Source organism: Aethalodelphis obliquidens, unplaced genomic scaffold, assembly GCF_003676395.1.
Source record: "Aethalodelphis obliquidens isolate GAN/ISIS:26980383/991018 unplaced genomic scaffold, ASM367639v1 scaffold30, whole genome shotgun sequence".
Classification (NCBI taxonomy): Eukaryota; Metazoa; Chordata; class Mammalia; order Artiodactyla; family Delphinidae; genus Aethalodelphis; species Aethalodelphis obliquidens.
The window spans coordinates 12,756,172-12,778,929 of NW_020837974.1; the positions used below are offsets into that span (position 1 = coordinate 12,756,172).

A 22,758-nucleotide genomic window follows, 5' to 3' on the forward strand; every position below is an offset into this window, starting at 1 on the left:
TTAGGAGACTTTGAAACTTTATGGGCCTTTCTGCCAACTTTCCTAGGAACTAGGAAGTGAAGTCTTCCCAGAAGGCCAGGCCCAGAGGGAGGTTAGACATCAAGTTGGAAACGTGCAAACGTCCTGTGGTGCTAGTTCTCTCCTGTACATGAGGAGACAGGGTGGGAGGGAAACAAATGACCATTCTCACTGCTTTTCTTCCTGCTGCTAAAACCTGTAAGTCTACGGCTGTCTTCTCTGATTGGTCAGGGAGACAGGTGTTCCCGCTGGAGCAGATGAACAGGCTCATGGAAGCGCTTAGGTAACCGTAGCACTTTTTTTCTTCTCGGCGCATACTGAGTTGTTGTTTTCTTCCTTAACGTTTTGAGCTTATGACATACATATGTGTTTAAAGTTGTGTGTTGGGCCTAAGCGGCTGGTGGAGTGAGTCGATCTTTTGAAAGTTACCTGCTGCCTGTGAGGTATGTGGCCAGCACATAGAGAGGCAGTGTGAACCCTCTGCAGAGGCCCGGGGTGAAGCTCGGGGGCTGACACTGGCATGTTGAGCTCTTTGCTGCACAGTGCAAGGTTCCAGGCTCAGTCCCTGGGGGAGCGGGGACGGTCCAGGGGGAAGAGGTCGCCTCGTGTGCTAGAGTGGTTATTCCATCACATTTCTCACCACGGGAAAGGGACGACGTCGGAACTTTAATTGTGTGGTTTTTCTAGTCACTTAAGTCCTTAACGGTCTGGAATGTACTTGTTCAAATAGAAGGACACTCATCTGGTGTACAATGTCTTTTCCACATTTTTATGGCACATGGAGTGTGTGGCGTGTTCCAAGCCACTTCTTTGTGGAAGCCACACCTGCTGGGAAAGTTTGAATCTGCTCTCTGTCACTCTGGTGATCTTTCCTGTTCTGCGTTGGGCATCCGGTTTTAGAGAAATTTCCGAGCAGCGCATCTTCTGGAAGGATCACGCATATTCTGGTGCTGCCGGAACAAGGGATGCTTCGTGTGTCTTTCTCTGTCTTCCCCACACACCCGTCGTGGAAACATCACAAACAAGGAAGGGGTTCGGTGCTCCCACTAGAGCCTCCCAGAGGCAAATCTCGATCTGCTTCTACCAGCTCCTCGCCTTGAGTCAAAATGAATTTTCCTTTCGGGGGACCTCAGTCTCCAAAGGAGAGCCTCTGGGCCTCTGCCAGAGCAGCAGCTTCCGTGGAGAGAAATCTGAGGGTTCCACACAGGCTCCCCCTCCCCCATGGCCCTACCACCCTCATAGAGGTGTTCCTTGCAAGGCTCCAGGGGAGGAAAGGAGAATGCAGAGTCTTTGGCTGGTGGGAGCATGATACAGGGGTAAGATCGTGGATTGGTTACCTGTGAGTACGCTTCCTGACCTCTGCCTTAGGCTTTTTCTTTTCTTTTTTTGCGGTGTGCGGGCCTCTCACTGTCGTGGCCCCTCCCGTTGCGGAGCACAGGCTCCGGACGCGCAGGCTCAGCGGCCATGGCTCACGGGCCCAGCCGCTCCGCGGCATGTGGGATCTTCCCGGACCGGGGCACGAACCCGTGTCCCCTGCATCAGCAGGCGGACTCTCAACCACTGCACCACCAGGGAAGCCCCTTATGCTTTTTTGTTTGTCCTGTTTCATAGATTCTTTATCTGGTTAAAAAAGGGGCGGGGGCGGGGGGGGTCAGACAGCGTGACGTCAGTGATGTGTCTGGCTCTCCAGTTATGAATGGAGAAGAATTGTAACGTGCCCAAAGTCACAAAGTTCAATTTTAGTTACTTGAGTCATAGACCCTTTTGGTTGGAGGAAGGTCCGAAAGGTGGTCTAGACTCAGCCGTTTGTCTGGGGATGTGTGACTCTCCGATCTGTGGCTCCCTTGCCAGGTGGTCACGAAGCCCAAGCCGGAACCCCCCACCTCCACCCTCCACCCTCCACCCAGAAGCCTTTCCGGGAGCGCTGTTCTATCTTTGGGCAGCTGTAATTGTTAGAAAAGTCTCCTTAATGCTGGGCTCAAGCCTGTTCCCTGTGTAGCTGTTTCCCTTGGGGCCATGCAATACAAGTCCACTTCCTCTTCCAAAAGACAGCCCTGCAAATACTGGAGGGGACAGCAGTGTTCCCTGCCTGCAGCCACCAAGGAAACATGGCTTTGGTTCTGTTCATCGCCGTCTGGATTTGCCCCGGCTTCTGTGCAACCCCTTCAGAGGAAGGTTTGCCAAGCCTGCTTCTCCTGCCCTGGTTCACTGCGTGCTACCATCCGTACTCTCTCATCCGTAGACGTTTGTGTTAAGACAGCCAAAACTTGCGTTCGAATTGCCTTTGACCAACTTGGAGCTTACGGCAAAGTGAGTGCAAATAAAAGAAAGGAGAGGCAATGCTTCGTAGTCCTGAAGGTTTTACGTATACATTTAACAATTGGTGCTATTGTAGTTGCAGGTTTTTTTTTTCTTCTTTTAACCCATCGTTACAGCTTGTTAAGCTTTGGGGATTTATATTTCTGTCATTAAGAGTTAGTCCGTCCTTCCTTTGTGATTTCAGAGGACTCTGTGATGCCTTTATTAGAGCTTTCACTACATTGCATTATAGCTATTTATGCCTTTCCTCCATTCAATTATGAGTTCCGCCACGATAGTCATCCTTATCGTTTTTCTCTTCTCTCTCCAACACTTCGTTGTTGGTAAGTGCTTAATACATTTTTGTTGAGTGAATGAGTCAAAAATATTTGCTTTCTCAACGTTTGCATATTATAAATAACTTAATTGATAAGTAACTTGAAGAGGGCAGTACCCGAAAGCCCTTTTTGCAGCCCACCAGACACTTTCCCCTGGACTGACTTGACCTGTTCTTTGACATTCTTTGTAAGATGAGGTTCGTTCCGTCACAAATTCACTTAACTGTATAGTCAATTCTGCTAGAACGTTACAGACGTGTTCCTGAAAAAAATCACTCTGCTATGCACAACAGAACAATTAAAACTACAGGACCTATGGGGAAAATGGGTTAGAGATGCACAAATTTCATCACTAACAGAGTTTTTTTTTTTAAAGACAGGAACCTTACAAAAATAGTAACTTAGTTTTACACACGTTAAGTGGTTAAGAAATACGTAAGTCCTGTGGTAGTTCTATTTTTAGTTTTTTAAGGAACCTCCATACTGTTCTCCATAGTGGCTGTATCAGTTTACATTCCCACCAACAGTGCAAGAGGGTTCCCTTTTCTCCACACCCTCTCCAGCATTTATTGTTTGTAGATTTTTTGATGATGGCCATTCTGACCGGTGTGAGATGATATCTCAGTGTAGTTTTGATTTGCATTTCTCTAATGATTAATAATGTTGAGCATTCTTTCATGTGTTTGTTGGCAATCTGTATATCTTCTTTGGAGAAATGTCTATTTAGGTCTTCTGCCCATTTTTGGATTGGGTTGTTTGTTTTTTTAATATTGAGCTGCATGAGCTGCTTGTAAATTTTGGAGACTAATCCTTATACCCTGAGAAAACCATAATTCAAAAAGAGTCATGTACCACAATGTTCATTGCAGCCCTATTTACAATAGCCAGGACATGGAAGCAACCTAAGTGTCCATCAACAGATGAATGGATAAAAAAGATGTGGCACATGTATACGATGGAATATTACTCAGCCATAAAAAGAAACGAAATTGAGTTATTTGTAGTGAGGTGGATGGACCTAGAGTCTGTCATACAGAGTCAAGTAAGTCAGAAAGAGAAAAACAAGTACCGTATGCTAACACATATATATGGAATCTAAAAAAAAAAAAAAATGGTCACGAAGAACCTAGGGGCAAGATGGGAATAAAGACACAGACCTACTGGAGAATGGACTTGAGGATACGGGGAGGGAGAAGGGTAAGCTGTGACGAAGTGAGACAGTGGCATGGACATATAGACACTACCAAACGTAAAATAGCTAGCTAGTGGGAAGCAGCCGCATAGCACAGGGAGATCAGCTCGGTGCTTTGTGACCACCTAGAGGGGTGGGATAGGGAGAGTGGGAGGGAGGGAGACGCAAGAGGGAAGAGATATGGGGATATACGTATATGTATAACTGATTCACTTTGTTATAAAGCAGAAACTAACACACCATTGTAAAGCAGTTATACTCCAATAAAGATGTTAAAAAAAAAAAAGAAATACATAGTGCTCCAATAAATGTGGCATTTACCTTGAAAAGGGCTTGAAGTTGGCTTGTGGACGTGGATGTTGGAAGGATTACAGCCTGTGAGTTATCGTGAATTGGTGGCAGGAGGGCTGTCTGAAACCGGAGGGGAAGTCGTGGCACCAGGTGTGGATGGGTGGGACTCAGGGTACGTGGTGAGCTGAGGTCGCTGGTGGGGGTTTGAAGTTTGTATGTTCATTGTACTCCCGTGGACTCGGTTCAGCTGGGTGTGCCGTTTTCTGCATTCACCTAGGGTTTCTTGAAGACAGAATTGCACATAAGCAAACACAACATTCACATTGGCACAAATTCACACTTTCAAAACAAGCATTAACAGCCGCCCCAGTTTCTTCATTCCGTTATTCACTCGATCAGTAAAACATCATTTACTTCTTAAAGTATTCCAGGCACTGGAAATATAAAGATGCAGAGGATAGAATACCTGCTCACTCTCAAGAAGCTCCTGGTCTTAAAGGCTAACTTATTTTTTACCAGGAGGAATGACAATAAATGTTAAAGAGACAGAGTTGACTCATCCAGACATTTTCCAGAGTCTCCTCCAGCCAGGAGACTATTTTATAAGTCTGGGCCCTTGTTACCATTAGCAGGTTTCTCTGAAATCTGCAAGCTAGAGTTTGAATGGCTCTTACTTTTCAGTTAGTGTCTGTTTAAGAGATAGTTTTTGTAGGATCGGCAGAGCAAAGACTTGGAATTGTGCCCATCCAGTTTTGGGTTTAAAAATAATATTTCACTTCATATGTACATGTGTGTGATTTGTTGATGGCCTTAATTGAAAACAGACCAATGTGCCAATATAGTCACAGACCCTTGGAACTAGAAGGGTCACCTTCTCTTTGATTCTTTGATTCATTTGAGGAAGCCAAGGCTCTGAGAGGTGAAGTGATTCACTCAAAGTCGCTTGGTTAATTAGTGGCAAAGCCAGAACTTGAATCCAGTTAATTTTTGAACTATAGTATATTGCCTCTCAAAATTATGCCATAAGGGAGATATAAGTTCTGTTCATTTAGGGAGAAATCTACACTGGACTTCCATTATTTCCACTTGTCCATCTATTTATTGAGTTTCACGAATCCAGTTACTATTCATGATAGGCTTCCCATTGTTTTGTTATTGTTCTTTATAAAATCTGGTACTACACAATCTCACCAAGGTGCATCTTCTCCAGACTCTGCGCTCTGTAATTACATGTCTTTGTTCGGGCAGACAGAAAATTGCGCTTCTTTGTACCTAAAAAAGATTTAAGCATTTGCCGTGAATTGATCTGTGGTTTTGAGGGGGTAAACACCCCCCCCCCACCCCGGTTATGTTTGTGGAATTTGTGGTGCATTCCAGAGGATTAAGATGTCATTGCCTCTAGTCAAGACATGCTTTCTTTTCCAGTTGGTGGGTTTTATTTTGTTTATATCTGTTCCGCTCATCCCAGCCCCCATCGCTGACCATTTGGAAAATTGTATCTGAAGTACACCTTTGTGCCGGGTCCACAGTTTTAACTGGGGCCCTCATGACCCATTGGCTTTGGCTACTTTTACTGGGAGCAATAATCATTTCTAGTGTTCAGGAATTTGAAGCAAAGGATTCGGGTAACACCTCCAAAGGTCAGGAAGAGATGGTTAAAAATGTGGGGTGAATGATAATTTCCCCCTCCTCCTGTTTTTTGCAAGAGAAGAGATGAGTATACTTTGAGCCCTTAGTGTTTGCAAAGCATTTTCTAATTGTTCTCACTTTTTGAAAGGCCCTGGGAGATTTTTCCCCCCTCAGGGGATATTTGAATTCTTGGCCCAATGCTTTTTTTTTTTTTTTAATAAATTTATTTATTTTATTTTATTTATTGTTTCTGGCTCTTTTGGGTCTTCATTGCTGCGCGCGGGCTTTTCTCTGGTTCCGGCGAGTGGGGGCTGCTCTTCATTGCGGTTCATGGGCTTCTCACTGTGGTGGCTTCTCTTGTTGCGGAGCACGGGCTCTAGGCACGCGGGCTTCAGTAGTTGTGGCTCGTGGGCTTTAGAGCGCAGGCTCAGTAGTTGTGGCTCCCAGGCTCTAGAGTGCAGGCTCAGTAGTTGTGGTGCACAGGCTTAGTTGCTCCGCGGCGATGCAGGATCTTCCAGGACCAGGGATCGAACCCGTGTCCCCTGCACTGGTAGGTGGATTCTCAACCACTGTACCACCAGGGTAGCCCTAGGCCCAATGCTTTGAAAACACCAAACTCTAACTGGAATCATTTGTCCTAAGTGTGATTGTTGGGAGAAAGTAGTTTATTGATCTGAGTAAGTCAGTATCTAAAGAAACATAACCAGTGTCAGTAATTAAAAATAGATCCTCCAGGGGTGAATGACGTGTGGCCATTTGTCTGTGGCGAGGTGGACGTGCTTCTCTGTGCAGTGGCCTCTGAAGCCACCGAGGCTACAGGCAAGCATATTCCCGACTTGGGGACGTTAGAGTAATACCCACTGTTTTGTCTTGCTCTTTCTACGCTGCCTTTAAGGTCAGGACTTCAGAATGGCCTTGAGTTCTGGTTTAGGATTGAAAACCTTCCTTGGCACCTTTAAATTCAGTTAGCCAGTGTGGCTTCCATGCACACGGGTGGGTGTAGCAAGCCGACTGTGAAGTCCAACGAGGCTGCAAGGTGCGTGCCGTTGTTGAGACCCACAAGAGGGTGGGACAGTACATGAGCTGAAGAAGATGACATTGGAAGCAGCAACAAGAGCTCTAAGCCCCTGTCATTTAGGCTCTGACGATCTCTGTGTCTTCGTTAGTTGAAGTGCCTGTGTCCCTCGTGGGAATCATCACGTGCTCTGCAGTCCTCACAGGGCTGACTTTCCCCCGTAGGAAAACCTTTTACCTCTCACGGAGTCAAGATCTCAGATTTAAGCGGTGCTTGTGGTCAGGTGAAGGAGCAGAGTTTATTCCAGAATGCCCCGTCTAACTGTTCTTAGGTGGACACACATATCCTGCCTTCCTATCTTTGGAGGGTGATCCTCCAACTTCCATTTCAGTGATGCATTTCCAAAGGAAAATTGTGATTTGACCATTAAATTTTCAATTTGTGAATATTTCTTGCAGCTTTAAAAAAATTAACTCTTATCCTCGGCTTTATTGGAGAAGTCCCTATTTTGTAAATCTTTATTTCATGATCTCCCAGTTTGATTTGTACTGTGTGTGGGTGTGTTTCCTAGTTGTATTTGGCAGTCATAGGGATTTTTATTGTACCAGGCCAAAACCCGTCTCTCCCGCCTCAACCGCGTGTACTTTGGACTCTGTCATTGTTCAGGTACCATTCTTTCTAGCATTCACTGCTCCTTGGTGTTTCATTGCTATGTAATTTTTCTATTAGGCTTTTAGCAGTTTTCTCTGGCTAATTTTAAAAAATTGTTTTACTTTGTTTTTTTCATAATGAATGTATTAAGCCGATTGCACAGTTATTTGACTTTGTATCATGTTTCTGGATTTAAAGCCAATATTCTGTTGAAAATTTAAATGCTGTAGAAGGTGAAAAGTAAAAATCCTCTGACACTTCCCCATAACTGTCCCCCAGGCTAAAAACTGTTTATATTTTCTTGTTTATTTTTTCAGTACCCATAAAAGTAGACTTGTACTCACAAAGATTGTAGACTACTTTATACTTATTTTTAAATTTTATTTTATTGACATATAGTTCATTTACAGTATTGTGTTAATTTCTGCTATACAGCAAAGTGATTCAGTTCTGTGTGTGTGTGTGTGTGTGTGTGTGTGTGTGTGTGTGTGTGTACACATATACACACACACACCCATTCTTTTTCATATTCTTTTCCATTATGGTTTGTCACAGGATATTGACTATAGTTCCCTGTGCTCTACAGTCGGACCTTGTCATGTATCCATCCTATATATGATAATTAGCATGTGCTAACCCCGAACTCCCCCAGTCCCCGCCCGCCTTGGCAGCCACAAGTCTGTTTTCTGTGTCAGTGGGCTCTGTAGGCTACTTTAGATCCAGAATGTAGACCATAGGCAAATACCTAAAGAAGCTTTACCTACCTTTGATTATTAATATATATCTCTCCCCTTTAACATGATATGCTTTGATTGCCCTGCTTTTTTGTTATGCAAAAAACCCCAAAACTGTTAGAATCTTCTATGATTCAAAATAGAACATTAGTTTTATTATATATCGAAAATGGATCCTTAAGCTTCATAATGGCTTCCAGTTATTTTGCATTTGTTTGTGTTATATACTATTATTTTATTGCAGTATAATGTACAATTACGGAAATGGCTCCAAAGAGACATGATTTTTCTGGCTTATTGTGTTATTGTTTATTGAGTATTTTTCTCATTATAGTGATTTTTTTCCCCTTTTGAATTGCATATATAAAGAAACTTGCTCAGATTTTGTAAATTGATTATTATGTGGCTACAGAAATCAAATACTTTTTCAAGTGCTCACTCTCTGGAAGGCATTGTGTTTAGGATTGAATAAATGGAAAGATTTTGAGATCCCTCATCCTCTTCTCAGAAAACTAGTTGTATTAAAATACCAATAACAAAATGTAGCAAATGCCTGGTAAGTCCCACAGCCATTAAACATCTAGAATAGAAGTTCATCAGAGGGCTTGGGTGGTTGCCAGGGGCTGTGGTGACTGCAGAAGGGTTAGTGAGCCGGTGTGACTGCAACAGGACTTTGGCAGGTGGCATTCAGAAACACTGTCGTGTGTGAGAATGGAGAGAGCAGAGCATGAAGCTTTTGGATGGTGGGTGGCCAGGAGCAGATGGAAAGTGCAGCAGGGGCCATGGTGAGGGGTGGGAGTCTATTCTAGGTAAGATGCGAAGCCACTGGAGAGTTGATTTTATTTTTTAATTGAAGTATAGTTGATTTATAAGGTATTAATTTCTGCTGTACAGCAAAGCCATTCAGTTACACGTATATATACATTTTTTATATTCTTTTCCATTATGATTTATCATAGGATATTGAATATATCAATAGTTCCCTGTGCTATACAGTAGGACCTTGTTGTTTTATATACAGAATGGTCTGTATATAAAAGCTTCCATCTGCTACCCCCAACCTCCCACTCCATCCCTCCCCCACCCCCTCCCCCTTGTTCTTTGTGTCCGTGAGTCTGTTTCTGTTTTGTAGATAGGTTCATTTGTGTCATATTTTAAATTCCACATAGAAGTGATATCATATGGTATTTGTCTTTCTCTGTCAGACTTACTTCACTTACTATGATAATCTCTACTTGCATTCATGTTGCTGCAAATGGCATTATTTCATCCTTTTTTTATGGCTGAGCAGTATTCCATTGTATATATGTACCACGTTTTCTTCATTCATCTGTCGATGGACATTTAGGTTGTTTCCATGTCTTGGCTGTTGTGCATAGTGCTGCTGTGGACATAGTGGGGCATGTATCTTTTTGCATTAGAGTTTTGTCTGGATATATGCCCAGGAGTGGCTAGATCATATGGTAATTGTACTTTCAGTTTTCTGAGGAACCTCCATATTCCATAGTGGCTGCAGAGAGTTTTAAACAGGGGATTGACAGCATGATCTGATTTATATTTTAAAAGCTCACTCAGGCCACTGAGGAACAACAGGTTCTGTAACCGTTGTTTTCTTTGTGTTAAATGGAGTTATATAAGCAGTATTCACACCCAGCCACTGATTACTGTTAAGGGGGAATGAAAACAGGTTGATCTGTGGTTCTGGGCTTCAATGATGGGGACGGAGGATCCAGAGTTGGAGTGGGAGGGGATGGGCTTGATTTTAGTCCTGTCGAGCTGGGGATGGGGATGTAGGACAGCCAGGCAGACATGGATGGTCCTCTAGCGGTTGAAGAAGAAACAAACGGATGCCATATTACCTTCTGTTTTGAAAACATCTCTGAACATAAAGTTCAGGGATTTGCGGATGGGTTTAAGTCATTGTGACAGTACGTGCCCAAGTCTTAACTTGGTTGTCTGAGAGCACTTGGAGGCATTAGTGTTCTGGTGACTTACTCCAGCTCCAGCTCCATCCAAGGACAGTTATAATTTCCTGCTCTTTATTTCTAGAGGGTGATTTTAAGCATTTCAGATTGGAAGGGTAACTCAAGCAGAAAGGCAGTTTCGGAGCCCAGAGTGCTAACCTTACACCACGGAACCTAGTGGGGTTCCAGTTTCTAATAGGCTGATGTCATCCCCGTCTTCACGGCGGCTTTCCCAAACCTAATGGACACGTAGCTTCAGATTTTATACTTGACCATATTTCCTTTTTCTGTGCTAAACTGAGGATAGTGAAGTAATGACAAGTGGTGAAATAATGGCAAATGAAAATATGGCAAGAGATTTTTTTTTTCCTACCAAGTGTTTATTACTTGGATCATTTATAGAAAGTCAGTTTAAGGATTGGTTAACTTATCCTTTGAAAAAGATAAAATATTTCAAATATAGGGAACAGCACAACACTCCCCCTCACTCCGTTTTTCAAAATCTCTTTCAACTTCACAAAATCACAGCTGGGAATAAGCAGATTTACTTCTTTTGCTCCTAAGGAAAGTTATATCTATAGTCATCTGGGGTAGGGATTCTTAGTTTATAACTCTTTCAGATGTGGCATTGATTACAATTTGTGCAAATCAAGGAGATAGTGTTTATTAATCTACAGGTGAAATGTTTTAGAAGATCGGGCTCTGGGAAGGTGAAGGAAAATAAAGAAATGATGTTCTCCCAAGGAGTGTGCTACCAATACCTTATTTGGGAGCTCATGGGATCTCAGAAGTCATCTAGTCCAGGCCCCTTCCCATTCCATGACTAACTCCTCAAAACTCTTGTCATGGTCATTCAGTGTCCTCTTGGACACTTACGGTGAAGAGCAAACTAGAACATTAGCTTGTTTCCCTGTACGGCAGCCCAGGCTGTTTTGGGTTGAAACCTTCTTCTACAGTTATGTTTATGTCCTTTGGTCCTGGTTCTGCCGTACCATTCACAGTAGACCTACTTCCTCTTCTTTGTGACAACCATCAGGTCCTTCAAGGCAGCTCATGGGCGTGCTTTGGGCCAAGACTCTCTAATTCCCTGTTCTACACAGTGAGGGATCCAGGGAACGTGCATGGAGCCAGGATGGGAAGCAAATGAGAGCTCACTGCTGCTGGTCTTCGTGACTATGTTCCATATTGGAGGTGCCTCCTGATTTGGTGGATGATACAGCCACCACCCACCATCCCACCCGAGGAAGAGTGGAGACGGTCACTTCCAAGCGTGGGTCTTGGGAGATGGAGACACGGAAGAATCGGCAGCCTCATGAATGGCACCCCTCAGCTATGGGGCTTCCCGAGGCTCTTGAACGCTCCCAGCAGTGCTGCAGAGCAGTGCTTTGCAGACTTGAACGTGCACACGGATGGGGGCTGTGAAGTTAACTTCCTAACAAGACCCTGGGTCATGCTAGTACTGCCGGTCTGTGGACCACACTTGGAATAGCGAGGTTGTGGGACACATCAGAATCATAGTATAAAACGGAGGACAGTTTGGGATCAGAAAGGCCAGGATTGACTTAGAGAAGCTGTCAAAGTCCTCTTTTCTCTGCTCCTCCTCCTTTAACTAAAGAATCAAAGGCTCCATGATATCAGAAAAATCGAAGCCGTCACGGATTCATGGTAGCGGCCTCTGTGGTGCTCACACATAAGCTAGTCAGACCGATGGCAGGCTGCGCGGCACCCAGGCCCCATGGGTCACAGCGGGTTGTTTGAACAGACTCGGAAGGAGTTTTGTGCTCCGTCCTCAGTACAGACAGGCATGTCTGGATGCTGGCAGCGCGTTCATTGCTGAAAGATGCGAGACATTGTCCGGGGCAAAGCCCACTTCTCAAGGGCGACCTTTGAGATCAGGACAAGAGTGGTTCTTGGAGTTTTCCAACCACTCTCTGGGGAAACACTGTTTTTAGGATTTTTGGTGATGCTCTACTAGTCACCAAGTGACAGCTGTGTGAACTGGTAGAAAAATGACTGAGGTCGCTGATGTCCCTCCTGGGTACTAACCACCCCCGCCCCCACCCCGAACCCTCCGCAGCTCTCTCGGCACAGGGAGAGGCCGGGCGGAGCGGTCCACGTGCTTTGGTGTCTGTGATTCTCTCTTCCCTTCCCTCCACAACAGAAAGACTGAGTTGCCAATGTGAGAAATGACAAAAGAGTTGCCTCACTCCTTCCTACTAGAGTAACTTGAGACGTTCCTTTTGACGGCCTGACGCTGACAGGAGGGTAACTTTGAGGAAATCCATACAGGGCTGTCTTGTAATACAGGTGACTCCCTTATTTGAGAGGGATGAAGTGTGCGTGTTCTCGCAGGCTCTGCAGCAGTGGTGACCAGAACCTAGGGCAACCTTACCTCGGCTGGCACACCGCACACCACAGCCCTGCATGCAGAGGGTTAGGAAGAAACCTGGGGGTGGTGAGGATCTGTGTAGAGGGCCAGGGAGCCAAGGAAAAGCCTGGGATAGACTAGATGGAAATTCCTACCTGCCAACATCGCGGACCCCACCCAGCCTCTTTACTAAACGGTCTCAGCGATTGTCTAATCTGTGCCTGAAATCAGATGACACACAATCAGAGCGTACAAAGCAGGAGGGTAGCGTGACCGATCGTGTTTCAGTAGGTCTTTGGTGCTGGCGGCTTTTACCTTTGTCTTTGAGAAAACAATCTCTGGTAAAGTACAGAGTGTTGAAAATAGGGTTTAACCTAGTGCCAGTCACTTGCCAACTTTAATGGGTGCACTAAGCTTTTCAAGGGTGAACGTTATTAGCTAGATGCCTCATTCCATAGCCCCCCAAAATATCATATAAGTATTGATACAACGGACATGCACAGATCCCAGAAAACTTGCTTATTCCATTAAGAGACAAAATGGCAAGGACACATTACACCAAAGAATAGTTTGCTTCAGAAGGTGACCAGGGGCAGGGGACCCTCACAATTATTGCCCCTTCTGGCTGCAGACGTGAAGCCCTGAGCTGATGATACTCGAAGTTAGCAGTGGACAGCAGTACAGCGAGGAAGGCGGCAGATCTATAAATAGATCTGTGCGCCTCTATGAGTTTGACAGCTTCTGAGTCCTCGTTTGTACTTAGTAACGAAAATACAGGAAGGAGGGCTGCCTTTAGAAAGATGACATTCTTTTTTTCTCCCCCATATCCTCACTTGATTGTTCTTAATGTGAAAGGCAGGATGATTAGATACTAGGAGGACTTTTTTTTTTTAACCAGACATCTAAAGGTATAATTCATTGTCAGCGCCTTGACCCCACCTCTTGGAAAATTTCCAAAATAAGCAAAGGGTCTGTCTTCTTGTTGTCTCCGAGTGTAAGGAATGTGTCCTGCGGCTCTTACTGCAGCATCAGCCTCGCTCAGGAGCGAACATGTTTGGTTGAAAATCCTTTTAGAACCTTTCCTTGTTGGGACCCCTGTACTGACGTACAGACACAGAAGCATCAGGTCAGGTGTTGAGTGCACCCTGGTTTTAAGAGTCGTCGTGCTTGGGGTGAGCACACGCGGGGTCCACAGCGTCACATGGGCACCTGGTCAACAGACGAGGCTGAGGAGCACAGGCAGGGAAGCTGAGACCCACGGCAGGGGGTGGGGCAGAGGCAGAGAGGCGCTGGCGAGGGAAACCAGGCGGGAGGTGATCTTGGCCGGAGAGACCTGCTGGTGAACATGGAGGCTGGCGGGAGGACGCAAGCAAAGATAATGGGAGTGTGCCTTTGAGGCCAAAACGCGAAAGCCTGGGCTTTCTCCGAAACTGGCGTTTGGAGTTTTTGCAGTGTTCTGGGAAGTGACTGGAGATTTCAGCCTTCATACCTGGTTAGGTCTCTACATAGCCCAGAACACAGTCCACTTGATGTGAGCCTAAGACTGGTCCTTGGAGCCAGTGAAGCAGGACGTGTTACAGATAAAGTGCTTTACCGTGGATAACTCAGCTTCTCTGTGAACCTGGCAAATAACAAACACTGAAGTTGAAGGCCACAGGTTTCCAGACTACTGGTTCATGTGTTTTTCCTCTCTGTTCCGCGTCCTCAAGCACCAGCTCCTGGAAGGCAGGGGCTGTTTCTCATTAATGTTTGTATCCTCAGGACCTAGCACAGTGCTGGGCATATGAAGTGATTCGTTTTGCTTTGTATGAAATGAAAACATGAGGCGAATTGTATACGACCTTGACATTCCTGGGTTTTTTTTTTTTTAAGACTTGAATGCCCCCATCTGCACCCCCAATAGATCACAGCCTCTTGCTCTCGTCCTGATTTTGGTCCTTCATCAACATGGTCCTTCATTGCTCCTATGTGCCAGAGGCTACAAAAGAAATAAAATGTTTGCAAGCCCAGGTTGACCTGTAAGGGTGCCTTGTGCTGTAGGCGGAAGCCATTCCTGTGGGCTCTAGTCTGAACAGCCAAGGTGGATACTCCCCCGGAAGGCAGTCTTCGGTCGTAAAGCATCAGGAACATGGACATCCTCTTCAGGATGGACGCTTGTTGGTGTGAGGGTTACTAGGAATAAACTTGAATCAGATCTAAGGACGCTCAACTGCAGTCTGTTGACTTTTCTTTAACCCCTGTCAGATTAACCCCTGTCCTAGGTTAATCTGGTGAACTCAGTGCTGTCCAAACTAGCCTGTCTAAGAACAGCAGCCTCTAATCTGTCGGGCTCCACGCAGCTTTCCCCGTGGGCCGCTGGTGTTTTGGCAGATGCAATGGCTATTCTCTCCTATTTAGGATTCTGCTCTTACTAGGAACCCTGGAGGCCCTCAGAGGTTTGCGATGCAGACGTCAGCCCAGAGCTTAGCCTCCCAGATGGTAATTAATGTTTACACAAAATGACAAGCCCAAAATGGAATCTCTTTGAGCCCCGCCAAGCACCCATCTTTCCCCTGATTGCCCACTCTTGCAGTGTTTGAAAATTAATTTGCCTTGAACAAACAGTGGGCTTTCCTCAATTTATTTGTACAGTTTCAGTGACCGCGAAGGAAGAGCTGCAAGACTGAATGTCATCCCTCCATTCGTTCAATTCATTCGTAATTGAATCTGCTGATGGAACGAACTGGTCTCTGTTTAATGATTTGAAGAAAAGAGGGAGAAGAGGAAAATAAAGAGAAGTGTAGGTTAGAGAAGGTAGATTGTTTTCGGTCAAACACCATTGGCGTGTAGAGTTTTAGAGATGGCACCTAAAACACGGGGAGAGTTCAGAGTATTGGCAAATGAATTCAACAGTGTGGTTTTCATTTTAGTAAGTATATACAAAACATGCAGCCTTTGCTAAAAAGGAGATTTTGTCTGAGATCACAGAATAGACAACAGAAAGTGTGTTTAAGGAATGGGTATTGCTGGTAGGTTGAAATAATTGCATGTAGATTCATAGAAACCTGATGCTTCCCTATATTTCTGGGCCGTTCGGTGTTGAACATTTCAAGATTTATTGATGTTCCCATTTTTCGATTTAAAATGTGGGTTCTTTTTCTTATTTGGCTACAATCTTCATTCTTTCTGTGTGGTGAGATTTCTGTGGCTCTTCCATGGGGACAAATAAGTAGAAAAGCTAGCTAGAAGATAGAATAACGTAAAAATAGGACCTGTCCAAACATTCAGATACAGAAGGATGGATGGATGGATAGATACGTTGCCTAATGACCAGTGCCCCACAAGGTTTTCGTGATGCCTTTCAGGGTCGTTCATATTTGCTACAATAATGACCTTATAGTGGGTAGACCCTCTTAGGGCTTTCTAATCGAGTGTAAAGACCAGAAGCACTGAAACGTGCCTTGGGAGAGTTTGTCCTCCCCCCCCCCCCCCCCCGCCCCCGCCCCGTTCCTTCTCTGTCATCAACGTTCACCATTTCCTTTCTGTTCAAGTACACCAGTTAGAACCAGTTAGAAACACTGAGGAGTTGATGAAAGGCTAATGCATACTATATCCTATCCTCATTTCTGAGAGAAAAATACTTACCTGTCCTCTGGGTGAAGAGCTTTTCTAAAAACTCCATCCAGTAGGTAAGGCAGTTTCAAGAGACTTAAACAGTCACTTTCCTGGTTGACTTCTTTAGATGGTGGAGATGTATTGTCCATGACGGAACTCTTTAAAAATATAATCCCTTTCTTTTCTTTTATAATAATAATACATATTCACTATAGAAAATTTGGAAAGTTTAAAAAAGCACAAATTTAAAAAATTGAATCAATGGTTATTTCTGGCTGATGGGATCACAGTTAACATTTTTTTCACTTGATATCAGTTTATTTTTCTTGTTTCTTAAAGGTAACAGTTAACATTTTGATGCATATCTTTCTAATCTCTTTTTTTGTACATATATGTATGCATTTATATAGATAATTTTAAGTATTGAAACCATATTGATAATAGTGCACTTTATTTTACTTAATAGTAATTTTGTCATGAAATATTTTCCATGAAATTAAATCTTTCTACAGTAGTTTTGGGAACACTGATCACTTACTTATTTTGTGCTATACATTGTAGAAAGCACTTAACATGACTTTTTAGTTTCCACAACAACCCTTTCAGATAGTTATTGCATTTTTGCTGTAAGTTATTGGACTTCTAGAAACAGAGCAGTCCATCACAGGGACATAATGCATTTAATCTCAATCCCACCACACCCAGCGCCCTCTTTGTGTAATGTAAGAACTATTTTATACCACACTCTTTTTTTTTTTTTTTTTTTTTTTTGGCTGCATTGGGTCTTCGTTGCTGCACGCATCCTTCTCTAGCTGTGATGAGTGAGGGCTACTCTTCGTTGGGGTACGCAGGCTTCTCATTGCAGTGACTTCTCTTGTTGCGGAGCACGGGCTCCAGTAGTTGTGGCCCACAGGCTCAGTAGTTGTGGCACACCGGTTTAGTTGCTCTGCAGCATGTGGGATCTTCCCAGACCAGGGATTGAACCCGTGTCCCCTGCATTGGCAGGTGGATTCCCAACCACTGCGCCACCAGGGAAGTCCCTATAGCACACTCTTATTTTTTAATTTCTGGAGTGAAATATATGGTTAATATGCTTATCTGCACACATAATTTTTAAATGTATATAAAGCCTTTAATGAAATGTAAAGGAGAAACAAATAGAAGGTAGTTTATAGTAACATAATATGTTTTAAGTACGTAGATGCCTGTTTGCATTAGAAGACAACGAAAGGTCAGATGCTTGAATCTGTACATAAAAGCACGGCTGTCGTGGTAATTCACGTACCAGGATCAGCCTTATTACCATTGATGTCATGATTTTCCCAAGTGATGAACAACTCAACAACAAGACATAACACAGCAGACGCAACAACATACAACAGTTGCATTCTTAGAAAACCCAGTGTGTATTAAAGCCATGTGGAAAATTATTTTGTCTTTCTTTGCAAAAACAGGTTCTAGGTTTTTCAGCTGCACAAATGTTAAGTGGGACTTTAGAAAGTGAACCAAGATACTGTGTGTGGTTTACCTTCATATCATGGTCCATCTAATCTCCCTGAGAGCCCCTAAATACCCTCCAGTCATTGTGACAGCCAGACATACTCCAACAGACTTTGAAAACTCCCCCAAGGGGTGGTCTCCTTTAAGAGCTACCTCTTCCATGGCTTAACCTTTAACTTCTCTCTCTTTCTCTCCCCTCCCCCTCCCTCCTCTCCTCCCCACTCCCCCGCCGCGCCCCATTTGTTTATTTACTTATTTATTCATTTACTTTATTTTTTGAATCATAAAACACCCTAGAACATAGATTCTCAAAGCATTTGGGGAGGTATGTTTCTGAAAGTTTATAGGCCCTATAATTTTCTTGTTAGGTTCGTTCCCAGGTGTTACATGATCTTGGTTATTGTAAAGCGTATTCCTTTTTTATTTTATTTTCTCTTCACGATCGCTGGTGTGTAGGAAAGCAACTGATGTTTGTGGCTTTTATTTGGGTACCCTACTGAGCTCCCTTATTAGTTCTTATATTTTTTCAGCTGGTTGTCTATGTTTTCCAGAGAGATAATTATATTTTTTGTAAATAATAGTTTTGCCTCTTCCTTTGGTTGTAGGTTTGCTGTTGGTCTTCAGTTTAAATGACAGGAATCGTTTGCCTCCTATAGGTTTAGTCCACATTGTCTAGAACACGAAATGCACCTGGTACCTTGTTTTGGTTGAGGGGGTGTTGATAGGGAGTCATTTTTCAGTTTACTTTTATGATCGGCTTTGTGTGTTTCTTTAAGTCAGTTTTAGTCATTTATATTTTTCATAAAATCCGTTTTATTTTAAAAGTTATTAGTATAAACGTGTGCCTTCTGTTTTATTTCATATAAAATATACTCTCCGTGCCTATTAGTCATACCACTATTCAAATTCCCAGTTTTGTTTGCTTTGCTTTTTTTTCCCCTTGTTCAGACTGTTTTTAAACATAAGACCAGTTTTAAAATTTTTCATAGGTAACATGATCACAGGATTCAGAAGTTTAAGTATGCATGTATGTAGACAGTAAAGTACCTCCCCCTCCCCCAGTTCTCTGTCTCTCCAGTTCTCACTCCTCCTCAAGCCCCCAAACAGGTAACTCACTGCTGTTGGTTTCTTGGGTATTCTTCCAGAGCTGCTTTATGTATAAAGTAAAAATTAATACATTTTCTTCCTTTTTTTTTTTTTTTTTTTTTTGCGGTACGCGGGCCTCTCACTGTTGTGGCCTCCCCCATTGCGGAGCACAGGCTCCGGACGCGCAGGCCCAGCGGCCATGGCTCACCGGCCCAGCTGCTCCGCGGCATGTGGGATCTTCCCGGACCGGGGCACGAACCCGTGTCCCCTGCATCAGCAGGCAGACTCTCAACCACTGTGCCACCAGGGAAGCCCCCTTCTTGCATTTTTTATAAAAGCTAGCATATGCTCTACATTGTACATATAGAGCTCCTCAGTCTTTCCCACTGCATGGATGTACCAAATCTATTTGTAACCAGAACCCTAATGATTACATTTGAGTTGTTTCCAAACGGGCGATTCAAATCGTGATGTTGTTCCACTGTGTTTATAGACCAAATTCTTACTCATCAGGTCAAGGGAACTCCATTAGTTTTTTGGCTAAATGTTGCCACATTGCCCTCCACAGAGGTTATAGGGTTTATATTCAACTAGTAAAGTAAAAGAGAGTCCATTTTCCCCAGGGAACTGGTATCCAGTTTGAAGTCAAATCAAGCACATTTTTCCTAGTCTACCCTTACGATTTTTTTTTTTTTAAGTATTGTGTTTGAGTCAAGTTTCTTGAGATATAATTTACATGCAGTGCATTCAGCCTTTTTACTGTATAGTGTAATTCAGATTTGCATATCTTTTATTTATAAGCATGATGTTATTTTTATAAACACAAAAGAGAAATTTTAAAACCCCAAAATGTAATGAAAAAAGCTTCTAAGTAAGACTAGTCACTTTGCACGTTCTTATTTCTTTCGCCTCAGCACATTTCATCTTTTGGCAAATTCAGAGCACACTGAGCAATACAAAAAAACATTTTTTTTTTTTTAATGTGTTCTTGCCAGTGTTGGAGAAGCTCAGTAAGACAAGTGGACTGTCAGGACGGAAGAGCTTAACTGGGAAGACGCATTTATTGAATAATTGAAAGGAAAAGGAAATGCATTGCCGATTGGCCACAAAAATGCATGATGCCTAGTCTGTGCCTCACGAGACCCGTGCAAATGGGGGATCGTAAAACTGTTTCAGCCCCAAAGTTCTTACCAGCCTTCCAACCTGTCGGCTGCCTTGGTCAATAGGTTGGGGCACCGAGTGTTGATGGATTGACGATAGCTTTCAGATTGAGCTGAAAGGCCATGTTCCAGCGACAATCTGTAGCTTTCCTAACCCTTTGCACTGTCTGTACTTAAATATTTTAACTGAATCCTGGATTTATCATTACCTGTTTTGTGTTAGGGGGCAGCATTGTGTAAATCATAGAAAAGTCACTTAGTGGTGGCAGAGTTAGCACTAGAACTCTGCTGTCTGGTTTATTCAACAGCAAGCAAGTTCCTTAACTTCTCTGGGCTTATTCCCCATCTAGTCGAAGAGGGTTGGATAACATGCTTGCTAGCTACTCACAGAACGGTCTAAGCATCAGCATCACCTGGGAAATTCTCAGAATGGTAGACTCTGGAGCCCTGCTCACCCCCAAAGCTGCTGAATCCGAACCTGCATTTGAACCTGATCTTCGGGGCTTCCATATGCACGTTAGAGTTTGAGAAGTGCTGGGATGGTCTCCCAGATTCTGGTCTTCTTGCAAAATTCTGTGATTCTCGGTTTCCCAAGCCAGTGGTTCCCTACAAATTTGTAGGGTTCGCTAGAGAGGTTTCAGTCTTGCCGGTGTACCTTGTTGATCGTCAGGGATGGCAACACCGCCACAGTCTCAGCACCACTCCTCTGACTCTAGCTGGGTTTGGGTTGGTCCTGAGACGGTGGGACAGCAGAGGAAACATAAGCGCCAACTCTGCCTTTATGGAGCCTTGGGAAGCGAGCCCAAGCCTGTACTGTGCCTTCTTTTTTTGTGCTGTTAGAATTTCCGGGGTGTTAGTGCTTTCTGCCCCAGACCTAACCAACCAGCCTGCATTGTGTGAAGCCTGTGGTTTTCAGTGAGCTCGTATAATTGCTTGCTGTGGAAAATCTTGTGAAAATGGTAGAAAAAAATGAAAAAGGAGCAGAGCCAGGATCCCTAGAGCTGGGTGTCTGCAGATAAAGGATCTTCCTTTGTGTTGCAGGAGGAGTTCTTGTGGCTGAAGGGGGTCTGTGTCCACATCAGGAATCTTGTTCTCTCTCAGCCCTCAGGTTTTGGAAATTCATAAAGTGTCAGCTTATCATAAGCAAAGATCTTCCTAGCAAGGTTCTGAAGACAGCACTGGAGAGAAATGTGTGTGAGTAGGATGTCAGAAGTCTAGAGCTGCTTTTCACCAGATGCATCAGATGCTCTATCCTTTCGTACCTGAGCCATGTGAAGAGGGGGCTTTCTCGGCATCCTGTGTGTGTAATTGTTCCACACTGTCTGTGGGACTTAAGGATAGCCGAGTTCATATTAGCTAAAAACGTGGTTTGCTTATAAGCTCACCATTTGTTTCTGCTTTTGTGCATATTACAGGTTTGATCTGTTTTACCAAAAGAACACGAAAATAATGGATTGCTTTGATGCAAATTCCAGGGAAGAAACAATGACGTGTGTAGACGCAAGAGGACATCGACAGAAATTAATAGGACCAGTGAGAATACCATGTATTCTTCATACTTGATAACAGTGAGATTAGAAGAGAAAGTTCATGCCCAAAGTAGTTCATTTAGGAATACCCTGAAACACCACCCTCATTTCAGAGAATATTGTGATCTATTCTCTTCCAGTTTCTAAGCTGTGTAATAACAAAAGGATGGATTTTTTTTTCAGCGCAAAAATGCAGGAAAGGTAATTTTTTCCCTGCGACGTATACAAAAGTGCTTACTCATGAGTCGGTCCACCTCTTTGTGTTTAATGCCATATTTGTCTTTCATTATTCTGTTAGAGGATTGTATGGAGTTTGACTTACGGGGTTATCAGGTAACCCCTATACTAGATGTGGCATGGCTCTTTTGACCTTTGGAGGGAAGCGTATCTTTTAAATTCATATAGGAGCATCTGCTGTCTACATTTCATTAGTGACTGTAGAATTTGACTTCATTTCACATCCAGGCTTGGTCCCAAGTCCAGCATCCCACCCCTTGTCCTCACTTGGCTAAGGACTCCTCCAGTGGTCCAGAGGGAATTCTTTAAGAACTCAAGCATGTGTAGTTGACAGTAAATTGGTCTAAATTCACGTTTGCACCTTCAATCTCAAACCCTGGGACCATCCGTAAGAGGAGAAAGCCTCAGCAGTAGGGGCCTGACGTTTGACCGGAAGTTTAGCCCTTGCTAAACAGAAAATCATTTCTCCAAATGTCACGCGGGCTCCATCAGTCAGAATGGAAAGGGGGAAGGAGGCCAGGCCGATAAGAGACATCTGTGGGGCTGAATAACTTTTGCTTCGTGTGCTACTGCAAACACTTCTCCTCTGTGTAGTCAAGAAGTATGTTTGTTTTAAAAGGAGAATCAACTTGTGGGCTCTTGTTTCTGAATTTTGCCGCACAAAAGGCTTTGTCAAGGTTAAGGGAAACATTCGTTTTCAGAGTCTGGTGGCTTCAGCCGCTTCCTGGAAGGCAGCCTTCTCTGCCTGGTGGGCCTTTCTCCCCCAGGGACACGGCCGCTCCCAGCGGTAAAGACAGGACAGCACCGAGGACGGCCCAGTGGGCACAGATGAGCCGGGCCCGGCATTGGCTTCCACTCACGCACCTGCCTGTGCTTTTCTCTCTGCTCGCCCCGCACAGATCCGGAGCTCGGTGTCGGCGCGCTACCCCAACACGACGGCCGCGATGCGGGGCCCATTGTCCCCAAGATTTCGGGTCTAGAGAGGAGCCAGGAGAAGAGCCAGGACTGCGGCAAAGAGCCCATCTTTGAGCCCGTGGTGCTGAAGGACCCCCGCCCTCAGGTCCCGCCGCCCCAGCCCCAGGCGGAGCCCCCGCCCCGAGCGCCTTCTCCGGACCCCGCCTCGGGGCCGCGCGCCGAGCCCCCGCCGCCGCCCC

At 44.3% G+C, this 22,758-nt stretch overlaps 1 protein-coding gene across 5 annotated transcripts in view; it reads left to right on the forward strand.

Moving 5' to 3' along the window:
- Nucleotides 1-22,758, forward strand: part of AUTS2 (activator of transcription and developmental regulator AUTS2) — a 1,119,937-nt gene that overhangs the window by 1,068,261 nt on the left and 28,918 nt on the right. Inside the window, exon 7 of one of the 5 annotated variants that reach the window (XM_027126203.1) lies at nucleotides 22,504-22,756. The exons of the other annotated variants lie outside the window; for them this stretch is intronic. Coding sequence (XP_026982004.1) covers nucleotides 22,504-22,756 — 253 coding nt within the window. The remainder of the gene's footprint in view (nucleotides 1-22,503; nucleotides 22,757-22,758) is intronic. 5 annotated transcript variants of the gene reach the window in all.